Genomic DNA, 12,816 nt, shown 5'->3' with positions numbered 1-12,816 from the left:
CAGGAAATTGTTAAGCCCTCTGCCAAGGGTGACGTGAGGTTTATCATCGTTGCACAACCAGTTATTACAATAATAAATAGCTCTGCAGTTTCTCCTCTCTCCTGAGTGAGAGACGTATTACCCTGCTGCCTCTGTGTGCGTGCGTGCGTTGGTGTGTACGTGGGGAGCGGAGGCGCAGTGGTTAACGCACTGCACCGTGAACCCATCAGCCCGACTGTGATTCCAAGCCACCGCTAACAAAAGAGTGGTATGGATCTCCCCCAGGTTGACTCAGTCTTAAATCAGTACCTGGGTGTGGTGAGTAAACGTCAGCACTGTACACTGTGACAACCTTCACAGGTGCTTGCTGACAGCACTTGCCTCAACAGTCTGTAAAAGGCTCTATGGGTGATCTTTGTGTTTTGTGTATGTATATACAAAGTAGGTGTTGGAACAATGGATTCTACACGGTAGTCTATTGCTAGCCATTCGTGTATGTGGCAAGTGCTGCCTGAACTTGTCCTTGACTTCCCCTAGGTTGACTCAGCCTTAAATGAGTACGTGGTGTGATGTGTACAAATCTATACTGGAGATAGAAAAGCAAAGATTGTGGTGCCGGATATACCACGCTATATAACGTCATGCAAGCCTTAATAGGCACTCGCTAACAGCATATGCATTTAGACCCAAGGCAAACAGAAGGAATTGTCTTTTACACTTATAATATGTATAATGTGGTCGCGGTGTGTGTGTGACGCTTAAATATCAATAATTTAAAAATCGAATTACCGATCGCACGACAATATTTTATCAGTTCACTCGCGGAATGAAGTCGCGGAATGAAATTGGTGTAGTGGTGAACCGTAAATAACATCCAGAGGCAAGCCTTGCTCATCACGGGCACTGCCCTGCTCATTGCAGCAGAGTCTGCTGCTGCTGCTGCTGCTGCCAAATCAATCTGGCTCGAATCTCTGCCGCACCGCACGAGAAACTCACAGCTCAGAAAGGTACAGGTGAAGAAAGCTAACAATGCCCCCCACGTGTGTGTGTGTGTGTGTGCGATCGCAAATAGCACTTGCCCCAACAGTCTATTGAGGCTCTACGGGGGATCTGTGTCTTTGTACACGTGTGGATTGTAGTCTCGTGGGTCGCGTGGTGTGCTCGGAGCTTGGTGACTCGAGTTCGAGGTCCACTCAGAGCCAAACATGAGCGAATATTTGACCTGGTCCTGGGTAGTGAATATCCTGGGCCTCCCCGAGATCGACGCGGCCTCAAATCACTACATGGTGCCGTGTATCAACATCAGCACTGGGGAGACAGAGGTGGCCGGGGGTGCTGCTTTGCCACCAACACTTGGGGTTCCGTGCTCACAAGCAGCACTTGCTTGAAAAAGTCTGTTGAGACTAAATTTTGATTTAAAGCTTTCGTGACTGCAGGGATTCATCTTCTTGGTTCTTTCGGTAAAGTCACGTAGAAGGGAAATAATAAAATACTAAAAATAAAACATAATAAAATAATTCTCACGACGTTTCGGCCACAACGCAAGCAGCCGTCCTCAGGCGAAGAACAGGTCTGTCGGGAAAACAGCGTCTGAATGATTATTTTATTATGTTTTATTTTTATTATTTTATTATTTCCCTTCTTTTGAGACTATACGGGGGATCTTTGTCTGTGCAGGCCCGATGCAAGAGACGGTGTACGACTTCTGGCGGATGGTGTGGCAGGAGAAATCGGCCAGCATCGTGATGGTCACCAACCTGGTGGAGGTTGGCAGGGTGAGTACAGCCTCGGCCTTCCGGCTCCTTGGCCTCTCCCGTGCAGAGCCGCCTTTTCTTTCATTTCACTTTCCTCATATTTCCATGAGGGAAAATTATTTTACATCGCCAAGATAATGTTTTGGCAGAGAATATGTCACGCTACGCAAATTTTTTTTTTAATCGTTTATCTTTCGAGTTTGTTTACGAGGGTCTGCATTTAATTGGGGGTCGCTGGACAATTTCTGGAGTTTAGCATGCGTGACATCCTGGCATGGCATCATGCACAACTGAAACTCGCAATGGTTGCGAGTTATAACACGAGGCCAATTTATTTTAAACCCCCCCCCACTGCATCTGTCCAAACAGCAGTATACATGGGTACACAACAGTTAGTCGATTGACAGGTGACGCGTGGTGTGGCAAAGTGTGGGTATTCTACTTCTACCAAGACATCTGGGAAAGTAGGCAGACCCAACACCATCGAGAGAAGCTCCCTGGAGGGGCTCTCTGGCGCTCCCTCTAGTGGAGGCTTTTCCGCGAGCAGTGGCGTGAGCAGGAAATTGCAGGGCTGCTCCTTAACCTTTTTAGCAGCCGTGAAGGTGTCGAGCTTCATCGGTTTGCGCATTTTGTCCGAGGAGCTCTCGGACGAGCGGAGCTAATCGCGCACGTCTCTGTCCAGCCGCTGAGTGAGATCATTGCCAGCTGCGGCTGGAGCTGTTTAAACCTTGACGATGCTCGCTCTGAGTTTGACGGATAATTTGAGCTGCTAGGCGAGCGCGGTTAGCGAGCCGCTGTCGCCGCCTGCGCCCCCGCGGGCCGTGCGGCTCGACGTGCGCGTGGATTCGCACGGCCGCGACGCGCCGTCCTCGCCGTGCCCGAGTTGCCTCGTCTAAAGCTCGCCGGAGACCAGCGGCCGATCGCTTGGCGGATATTAAGGACGCTGCCACGGCGGTGCAACGATTAGCGCAATGGATTCAAATTCTTGGTTCTTTCGGTAAAGTCACGTAGAAGGGAAATAATAAAATCATAAAAATATAAAACAATACAATTCTCACGACGTTTCGACTGCAACACAAGCAATCATCATCAGGTGATTTTTATTTTTTATTTTTTTCTATTTATCTTGCTGTGGATTTCGCACCTGATGATGATAGCTTGTGTTGCAGTCGAAACGTCGTGATAATTTTATTGTTTTATATTTTTATTATTGTATTATTTCCCTCATACGTGACTTTACCGAAAGAATCAAGAATATGAATCCCTGCAGTCACGAAAGCTTTAAATCAAATTTTAGCGCAATGGACTTAAAATCCGTTCCATTCGATCTCCCGGCACGGCAGTTGAAAGAACGGTGCAAGGTTCTTAAATGCCTCCTGTCCCTGTCCACCCGGCCGTTTAAACGGATACGCCATGGTAAGTGATCTCAGCAGTTCCGGCACGGTGGGGTAACGCATAAGTGATCCCACCTCTTCCAGGACTTGTAGCCAGAGGGGCTTTCTAGAGCTCCCCGTCGTGGATGCCCTTCCTGCAGCAGTGGTGCGAAGAAGCAGAGCCAGGGCTGCACCTTTACCTTGATACAGATATAATGTTCCATTTGTAGAAACAAATTAGCAGCACCGTTGATTGAATTCTATTTGCCTCGGTGTAGCTGTTCAAACGAAGCCGGTAGCTTTCTTTGCAAATGGAGATTGTAATGGTGGTGTGTGTAATACATTCTGTAACTCAGTTTGCTCTTTAACAATTAATTCTCAACGCGTGTTCTCCAAAAGTCATTTTCTAATTCTTGTGGTGAGCTCTTGACTCGCACTCACTCCCACTTAGTTGCATTGTGTTGCAAATCATTTTGGGAGCAACGCGTTATGTGCCGAGCGCACAGAAGTAAGCTTAACAAATGAAAACATAAAAATCTAGACGCGCGCAAATGCGACCGGTGATTACAGCTAATTGCCAGCAGCGATGATGAGTATCGCAAACGACTGATTATATCAAGATGCTCCGCGACTGCCAAGACCCAAGTTGACCGAAAGCACGGAATGTTGTTTTTTCTTCACGGATTACTGCACCACCTCGTTTATAGTTAATATCCAGTCAACCTAAAACGCCCTAATGAACAGCGGAAATCCATCATTTTATTTTTCCATGGAAGTGCCCCGGCAGTCGAGCGCTATGTGTTGCTAGATTTCACGATAATCCTTTAAAAAAAAAGTTTAACCATTCACCAGCTCGATGTTGGTCATTCCAACACATGGCTCAGGGTTCCTTTGAATCCAAGCACACCATGCTCCTGCACTCCGACACGCTTTTGTGATTGAGGATCACGATCGCAACCAAAGCGCTCTTCTTCATTACCGCTGCGTAGCCATCCGACGGGTGCTTTGATTGTGCCGCGTGTCGTTCGGCACGATGTCCGACGTTTCGCTCGGCATGTGGGGAGCTTCTTCGGGATTTTCTGTGATTGTGAAGACCAGAAGACCCTTGGCGAAGTGTCGGACATCGTGCCGACACCAGCATGTGGTACAGCACGGAAACGCCACAGAGGGTTATGCTTTCCTGAATTCCTCAACGAAAGCAGAGTAAAACTAATATACAAGCTTGTTTACCACAACTCGCGGAATACGTGTCCAGGCTGGATTACTTCAAGGAAACAGCCTTGAACATTGGCGGAGCCGGTTAAAAGTATTTCGTTTTCCACTGTATAACCAAGCCGTGCCAAGGCCATGGCTCTGGTGCCACCAATTGTTTTTGTCCCACTCCAAAACTCAAGACATGTTACTGATATCACGAGCAATGAACGAGCCTCGTCAACCAGGCCACTGGCCCTGCTTGGCCCTGAAACAGGTGCAGATGTCATAGTTTGGTTCTGGCTCGGCTCGACATATAGCCAATGGAAAAACCACTCGTACCGGGAGGGTCGCGTGCTGCATATGGCTGTAATGCATCAGTGAAAAGAGGTTAATACACGTCACATGTGTGCCAGCAAGCCACGTAGAGGAGCACGCTTGATCGTATGAGGCCAGCTGGCTGCTTGCTATGGGGAGGGAGGGTTCCGCATGGCACAGGCATGCAGGGAGAGCAGAAAGAAAGCATCTAAAGCCGGAACATTGACTACGGAACGTGGCGTTATGCTGCATGCGCACGGACAGCTGTTTGTCAGTCCACTGCTGGATGATAGACGGGCGCGCATGGAGCCAGCTGAAGGAAACCGGGGCCAACTCGCGTCTCCGCGGCGCTAGGGTGAGTGACGTGGTTGATTGAAAGCATCCAAAGAGCTCCCATTTGCCGGCCATTACACCGCTCGTCCCAGTCGACGAAGGCCCCCACTCCGTGCCGCAGCCACGGTCGGGGCTCCGCTGTCCGGTAGCGAAAGACCGTGTGCGGCTTTACCTGGGTATTTATTTATTTAAGTCACGGTTGCCGAGAACAGGTACGACGGCAGCGTTCTACCATTTCTTGGCCTCGGCAAAGCGGTGCGAGCGCTCGTGCCGCGTTCTGTGTTCGCAGGTGAAGTGCTACAAGTACTGGCCGGAGGACGAGCAGGTGCACGGCGACCTCACCGTCTCGCTCGTGCACACCGAGCTGCTGGCCGAATACGTCATCCGCACGTTCACCGTGGAGAGGGTGCGTGTGCGTGTGTGCGTGCGCATGCGCGTGCATGTGCGTGCGTGTCCCAGCAGCTACGACGCTCTGTGGCCACGGCCGGTGGTGCCCACGTGGGCTTGGGTCGGCCCCGTAGCTTGGGATGGGGTGGGGGGGGGTGTCTGGAGGGGGCTGGATGAGCCCCTCCCCCTTCTAAATTATTGTTGTCGAGCCAAATAATGTTGGCACTTTATTCAGAGGGTCGATTGGACGAAGTGAATTGGTGCAGTTAATTAGTGCAACAGATTCCCAAAGCCACGTGCTGCAGTGAGAATGCAAGCCCAATGTTGACTTCATCTACATGTGTCAACCATAACAGAGTACACTGTTGGTGGGAGCGATTTGAGCATTAAAACAACGGCCTCGCTGAGTTGTTAATATCCCACGCTAGAGCATAGTGTAGCAGCAGCATGTTCGCCACTTTTTAAATTGAGCGCACTGACTACGGATAAAATATGCCCTGCACAATATTGTATATAGAGACCTGCACACACTTACAAACACATATACATTTTTAGAGAATAAGATGGCTGATAAAGAAATTATGCAGATAAATATTGGTTCATCATTGGTGGACGTCACTGGTAATTTGGCCAAAGATGATGAGGATCTGGCACCACGACAATGGATTCTGTACTCTATTTTTGCGCAGCTTTGAGTGTCACCCTTTTGTACGCGCCTGCGGGTGGTACCCCAGAAGCCATACACTCGTTCATGGGAATTTGTCAAACATTGCAACGCAGCAGCAGCACCTTCCTGAAAATGTGCTGGGATTCAGTAAAGGTTTGTTATCATCATGCGCCATTGTCAGTCCACTACTCGATGGTCTCCCCAAGCCACTGCCACCTCTCCCTGTCATGCAAAGTTACAGCATCTCCCTAGCACCTGCACGTGAACTGATTTCATCGCTCCATCTCCAAGGTGGGGTCTTTTCGATTGCATTCCGTTCCTTGACCGCCACTCCATGATTAGTCTTCACAGTGGGGCCATCATCCCTTCGAGTGAGGGCGTCTGGCTCAAGTCCTGCTCTCTTATGACGCAATAGATGTGTTTACTGGGATGCATTACGAGGAATGATGATGATGACGATGTTGTGTTTATTATACACATGCACGCGGCCTGCATTGAATGTGTGCGGTGAGTAATGATTGCATAATGGTTTGAATAGTGGAACCGTTGCAGATATTCATTCTACGTAGATAGAGTGAAGAGGGGTATTTGCGTTCAGGCGGTGACACAATGATGAAAACCTTGACACGGGTGATGAATGCTGCGAATGCACCACACAAATAATAAGTAAATAATTCTGCAGGCCACTGCACAATGCTGCGAACATCGACCAAGGCCACGACTTGGAAAAATACTTCTTTGCATATAAAAACGGCACTCAATTTGCACACACACTCACACATACACTCAGCAAAGACAAAGATGTTCAGTGTAGCCTTATACACTGGCTGGGGAAAGTGCCATTCGTGAGAACCGATTTAGGCCGGCACAGCACACAAGGGGGGTGATGTGGCCAGTACCATGGACGGCCACCTCCGTCTCGCCAGTGGTGATGTTTACATGCCGCACCAGGCGCTCGATTGAGGTCGAATTGACCTCGGGGAGGCCCAGAACAGGTCAAGATAAGCCCGTCACTGATGCTGTCTGTGACTGGGAATTAAGCCCAGGAAGCCAGGTCCATCATTCGGTTTGTGTCCACCTCTCTCACCTCACTCAATACAGATGCATGCACACCCAAAAAGGCAAATGCTGAAATCCTCCCTGTAGCCTACATAGATTGTTGAGGCAAGAGCTGTTGGTGAGCACCTATTAAGGCCAGCACATTGCACAAAGGGCTGGGTGTTACCAGCTCCACTCCCGATAACTTCTGTGTCCCCAGTGCTGATCTTTACACAAAGCATCGGCAAATCATTTCAGGCTCTTGACCTAGGGGAGGCACCTATGAAAAGGTCGGGACAGCGCACGAGTGAGTGGTATGGCCAGAATAAAAAACGAACACGGATATACGCATTCACGAGTACGCGCGCACGCACCACATCGCAGTTTGTCAGATGCTCTCAAACCACCCAGCACGGAATCGTGTTTTTTTTTTTCCACGGCGCATTTCGGTTTTATTTTTCAAAACAAGAACTGAAGCGTGACCCTGCACAGGTCGCCCACTTTCAGGCGACCAACACACGCACACACACATACACACGCACACACACACACAAAGATAAAAGACAAAGATCCCCCGTATAGACTTAACAGACTGTAGGGGCAAGTGCTGTTAGCGAGCACCTATGAAGGCCGGAACGGTAAACGAGGGGGTGGGTGGCCAGCACCACGCCCGACCGCCTTTGTCTCCCTAGCGGCGATGTTTACACACCGCACCAGGTACTCATTTGAGGCTGAGTCGACCTAGGGGAGGCCCAGGACCGGTTCAGATAATCGTCACTGGTGTTTGCCGTGAGCAGGAATTGAACCCGGGTCGCCAGGTTCATAGTGCAGCGCGCTAACCACTACACTACCGCTCCCCATCCACACACACACACATACACACGCACATAAAACGGGTCGATAATTCCATCGGCGTCTGAGGAATGTTCAAAGACACCGGCGCAGGCGGCCTCGCTGCACCCCCTCACCCCATCCCCTCCCTGGGTGGCGCTCGGTGGTGGACGGGGCCGTGGACGTGTGTCGCCCGTGCGCGCGTGCAGACGGGATACTTTGAAGTGCAGGAGGTGAAGCAGTTCCACTTCACGGGCTGGCCTGACCACGGCGTCCCCTACTACGCCACGGGGCTGCTCGCCTTCATCCGCCGCGTGCGCAGCCTCAACCCGCCTGAGGCCGGCCCGGTCGTCGTCCACTGCAGGTGCTCCCTCCCGCCCCGCCCCTCGCAGCGCTCCGGGTCTCTCTGCTGTGGCGCGGTGCTGAGCGCGCTCCGCCGCGAACCCCCGCGATCTGAGTTTTCGAGTGATGTCTGCACCCGCCTTGGGGTCTCGCATCCGCCCTTGCCCGACCCGCACTGACCGGCGTGGTGAAGTATGGTCAAATAATCCCGATGACGGAGGCCCACGTCCAACGGTGGGTTGAGAAAAGGTTACACGCTGAGCATCCTGAGTGCCGTCATCATCCCTCGGCACGGTTGAGCATGGTGAGCACTCGGATGGGAGGCTGCCTGAGTATCCCACAGTGCTGCAGCATCTGTAAAGCGATCTGTGCAGAGCTTTTGGTGATATCCCCTCACATTCATGGCTCTCGTCATCTGGTTTTCTCCTACATGCGAAGGGATCGCATTGGCCAAACATCCCAATACAGGACCCTCTTAAAAAGAAGGTCTTGAGACTCTGCGTGGCTTGCTGGTATCGTGCATTATTATTATTATGCTGAATCACACTGTGCTCGTTCCATTACTCACCAACATGTGCAGCTATGTCGGTATTTCCCAACCACGTCTATCGTTCCATCTCTCTTTTGGTTGTTCCTTCCCGGCTGTCATTCCATCACGAGCTCTATCTGTGCCCCCCCCCCACTCCGTAATAACAGGCGAGGCCCCGAGTCTGTCTTGTTGCATCACGGCCCTATCAGATGGAACGCTGCTATTTCTCGCACAGTGCGAACACGAATCTTCAATATATCAGCACTGAGCTGAATTATGCAAAAAAAACATTTGCCCATGTTTGAATTTAACCGTTTTTTTCTCCCAATGCAATTCAACAAACAGCAGATATATTTCCACGTGGCCTTCTGTAATGGAAATCTGCGCAGTTCTGATGTGGAACTGGCAGCGCTGGTATCTTCGGCACTAATATGGGCCTGACTGTCCACTTTGCTAAGCGTGAAACGCATGGGTGGCAGGGAGACAGCACAGCAAGCAGGCCCTGGGTTTGATTGCCGACCATGGTGCTTTTCAATGCTGGGTTTTTGTAAAGAGTATTGGGTTTGTTCTCTTATTTTCCTCATACAATGTAAGTGGTATTGGTTCAACATCCCAATGCTGAAACTTTAACTGCAAATTACTCAATTGGGATTACATGCAGCAGCAACATCGCCCCCTACCGCGACAAATTTGTAGGACCCCCCTGAAAAAGAGACTTTGTGAGGCTTTTCTGGGTAAAGTGTATCTAAATATATATTTAAATCGGGAGCTGTAAACAAAATGTGAGCAAGCCACCCCGTGGCGGCTGGAAGGTCTAACTCCTGGCTGGGTGGTGGCGGGCGGTTGGGGCGCGGTCGGCGCTTTCTATGGAGGGAGGGGCTCATTTGCATTTGGCTGTCTCGATGCAAGTGACCCTTGGAACGGTGGTTTGTTATTGGCCAGGGTTCTAATTAATTGCGCTCCATGGCTTAATTTTTCCGCTCACTCTGTTGGAGGCGTTTAAATTTGCCATTGAGATGCCGACATTGGGGCAGTGAGACCCAGCGCCCTATATTTCGATTTTTTTACTCATCAATTCTGAATAGATTGTAAATAATAAAGTAAAAAAATAATTCAAAATGTATTTAAAAATCCATGTTTTTTTTTTCTACTTTCTACTTTCAAACAGGTTTTTCTTAAACTTTTTTTTAAGGATACATCCCTAGACGGATACATGATTTAAAAATTAATTTTAATAAGGATACATTCTTAAGAGGATATATGATTTAAAAGTACATTTCTTAGAGAATTGTCGAGGTGAAGCACCACCGCTAATGTCCGCTTCGTACAGACCCAGCCGCCACCGTCAAGCAACAGTGGAGAAAACGAGCTGCAGGTGCACGCCGCCTCAGTGGCCACAGATTGTAGCTGCCGCTGCCCTTTGTGGTGACTTGGCCCAAATGGAATGGGCGTCGAGGCTGCAATCCAAATCGGATTTGTTCAAATGCACTGAAAATCAATGGCCATTCTCGGCTAACATTTTGAAGGGAGTTGTGGTTTTGAAGCTGCGATGAGGCCATGTCATCGGTGTCTGTGCAGGTGCACAAATATAGCTTTGAGGAGACCTCGGCTTTGAGGCCGACACACGAGGTTGAAATATCACGACGCGTTCCGTCGAAAACCCACGGCAATTTATGTAATTCTGAGGCAGTATTGATTGTGTGAGTGCAGAGGCAGTGCCGCGGTTGGCGCTCTGCGCTACGAACCCGGCGACCCAAGTTTGATTCCTGCTCATGGCCATCACCAGTGACGATTATCTGAAGCGGTCCTCGGCCTTTCCTAGCTCGACTCAGCCTCAAATGAGTAACTGGTGCGATGTGTGAACATTTCCGCTATGGAGATAAATGCGGCCAGGCGTGGTGTTGGCCACCCATCCCCTCGTATATTGTGCGAAATTGGAACTGGTAATGGACCTCCCCTTGGTTAACTCCGCATTAAATGAGACTGTGTGTGGTACGTAAACATTGCTACTGGAGTCTTGTGCTGAACTCACACTCCCCTTGTGTCATCCAGGCCTTATAGGTGGCCGCTAACCACACTTCGCCCAACAGTCTATGTAGGCTACACGGGGGAGCTTTGTCTTTTAGTGTGTGGAGAAGGGTGGTGGCTATGAGATGAATGCTTCCCCGGCACGCTTTCAACTCTGCTCAGGATCAGGATCTGTGTTTATCCTGCAGGAGGAATCCGACGAGCTTATGAAGCTCTATTTCACAGATGTCCAGTCAGGGTGGGTCAGAAAGTTACAACAACAAACACGACAAAAACACGATAGGAGTGAAAATTATACGAATGGTGCCATGGACATCAGTGGGAAAGTCTTGTTTGTGCTCTCCGCCTGCCACGAGTCTCTTCCTACTCGGGTAAAGGCACAGCCCTGCAATGTCTTTCACAAGGCACTGCTGGCGGAAGAGTCTCCACAGAGCCCCCTCTAAAGGGTATTTGGCCCACTCTTCAACGCCGAGGAGGGAGCACTCAAACTTTACCCCCCCCCCCCACGACAGACCGTGGGACATCCATCTATTCAGGGTGGACAAGAGGCAAAGTCACTTTAAGACACTCGCCCATCGTTCGTATGCCGTTCCGGGAGATGAAATCGAAGCGGCGACCTTTGGATTGCGACAGGGCCCCCTTCTCACTTGAATCGGTCCAAAATTAATCAACGCTGGAGCCTTCCAAACATGGCAGCTGGCTTGTGCGGTGGCCGTTACGCCACCACCTCACCTCACTGCGCCGCCAAAAACAGCCCATTGCCCAACAGCGCTTGTTCCAAATGGAGAGTTTGACATTTTTCTGCGTGTGTGTCTTTACAGTACAGTATTTGCATGTGCTTATCTGCATGTGGGTCTGTGCACGCACACGTGTGTGTGTGCGGTGTAACGGTGTGCGCAGTGCGGGTGCCGGCCGTACCGGCTGCTTCATCGTCATCGACATGATGCTGGAGATGGCCGAGGGGGAGGCCGTGGTCGACATCTACAACTGCGTTCGCGAGCTGCGGGCCCAGCGCGTCAACATGGTGCAGACCGAGGTGCGTCCTGCACTTCCGCACAGCGCCGCACACGAAGGTCCCCCGTGTAGCCTACACAGGCTGTTGGGGCAAGTGCTGTTAGCGAGCACCATTGAAGGCCGGCACAACGCACGAGGGGGTGGGTGGCCAGCACCATGCCCGGCCGCCATTGTCTCCCCAGTGGCGTCGTTTACACATCGACCTAGGGGAGGCCCAGGATCGGTTCATATAATCGTCGTTGATGTTGGTCGTAGGCGGGAATCGAACTTGAGTCGCCGGGTTCGTAGCATGGAGCGCTAACCGCTTCACTACTGCTCCCCATACACATACACACGTCCACACACGCATGTGTATAATGGGGCCAGTGCTGTCATTTATATGGAGTTTGTTTAGTTCTGTGACTGGGTGAGAACTCACGAGACCCAGGAACGAGTCATTCACAAGTGGGACTTGGGTCACCACAACAACAAAAGCAAAGCAAATTAAATAAAGTACAGCAATGAACTGGATTGTATATAGCGACAGCCATGGAGTTTGAGAGCCGACCAATATGCAGTCATTAAATGTGGAATATAAATAGTTAGCTGACATTAGCTATGTTAAGCTATAAAAACGGCTAATGGTTTATTAAGCTTAATGGGTGGAGTGGTGGCGCAGTGGTTAGCACCCTCTGCTATGAACATGGCGACCTGAGTTTGGATCTCGGCCACAGTCAACATCAGTGGCGAGTGATATCTGAGCTGGTTCGAACGTGGTGAAGTATGGTCAAGCGTACTGCCCTGGCGGAGACAAAGGGGCCACGAATACCCCCCAACACTAGCATGGCATGGGAAAGCCTTCATCAAGGGCTGTAAATTAATACACAAATGTTAATGCAGTAATTACAAATTATGTCTATGCATTGTTCTCAAAACATCATTACTTGCCCTGGTATGTTTGCAAAATATGTACAAAATAGAATTCACAGCCTTTTATCAATCCACTACTGGATGAAGGACTCCCCATGGTTATTTGACCATATTTCACTGCGG

The 12,816-nt window shown here is 50.2% G+C and overlaps 1 protein-coding gene across 10 annotated transcripts in view; it reads left to right on the top strand.

Annotated features, from left to right (window-relative positions):
- LOC144938578 (receptor-type tyrosine-protein phosphatase kappa-like) overlaps positions 1 to 12,816 on the top strand; it is a 195,089-nt gene that overhangs the window by 149,175 nt on the left and 33,098 nt on the right. For all 10 annotated transcript variants that reach the window (XM_078866540.1, XM_078866538.1, XM_078866534.1 and 7 more), the window contains 4 exons: positions 1,657 to 1,754; positions 5,238 to 5,354; positions 8,081 to 8,235; positions 11,671 to 11,806. In XM_078866540.1, the coding sequence (XP_078722666.1) occupies positions 1,657 to 1,754; positions 5,238 to 5,354; positions 8,081 to 8,235; positions 11,671 to 11,806 (506 nt within the window). The remainder of the gene's footprint in view (positions 1 to 1,656; positions 1,755 to 5,237; positions 5,355 to 8,080; positions 8,236 to 11,670; positions 11,807 to 12,816) is intronic.

Source organism: Lampetra fluviatilis, chromosome 22, assembly GCF_964198595.1.
Source record: "Lampetra fluviatilis chromosome 22, kcLamFluv1.1, whole genome shotgun sequence".
NCBI classification, from domain to species: domain Eukaryota; kingdom Metazoa; phylum Chordata; class Hyperoartia; order Petromyzontiformes; family Petromyzontidae; genus Lampetra; species Lampetra fluviatilis.
The sequence above is the reverse complement of the archived record's forward strand: the minus strand, read 5'-3'. Positions and strand labels throughout refer to the sequence as shown.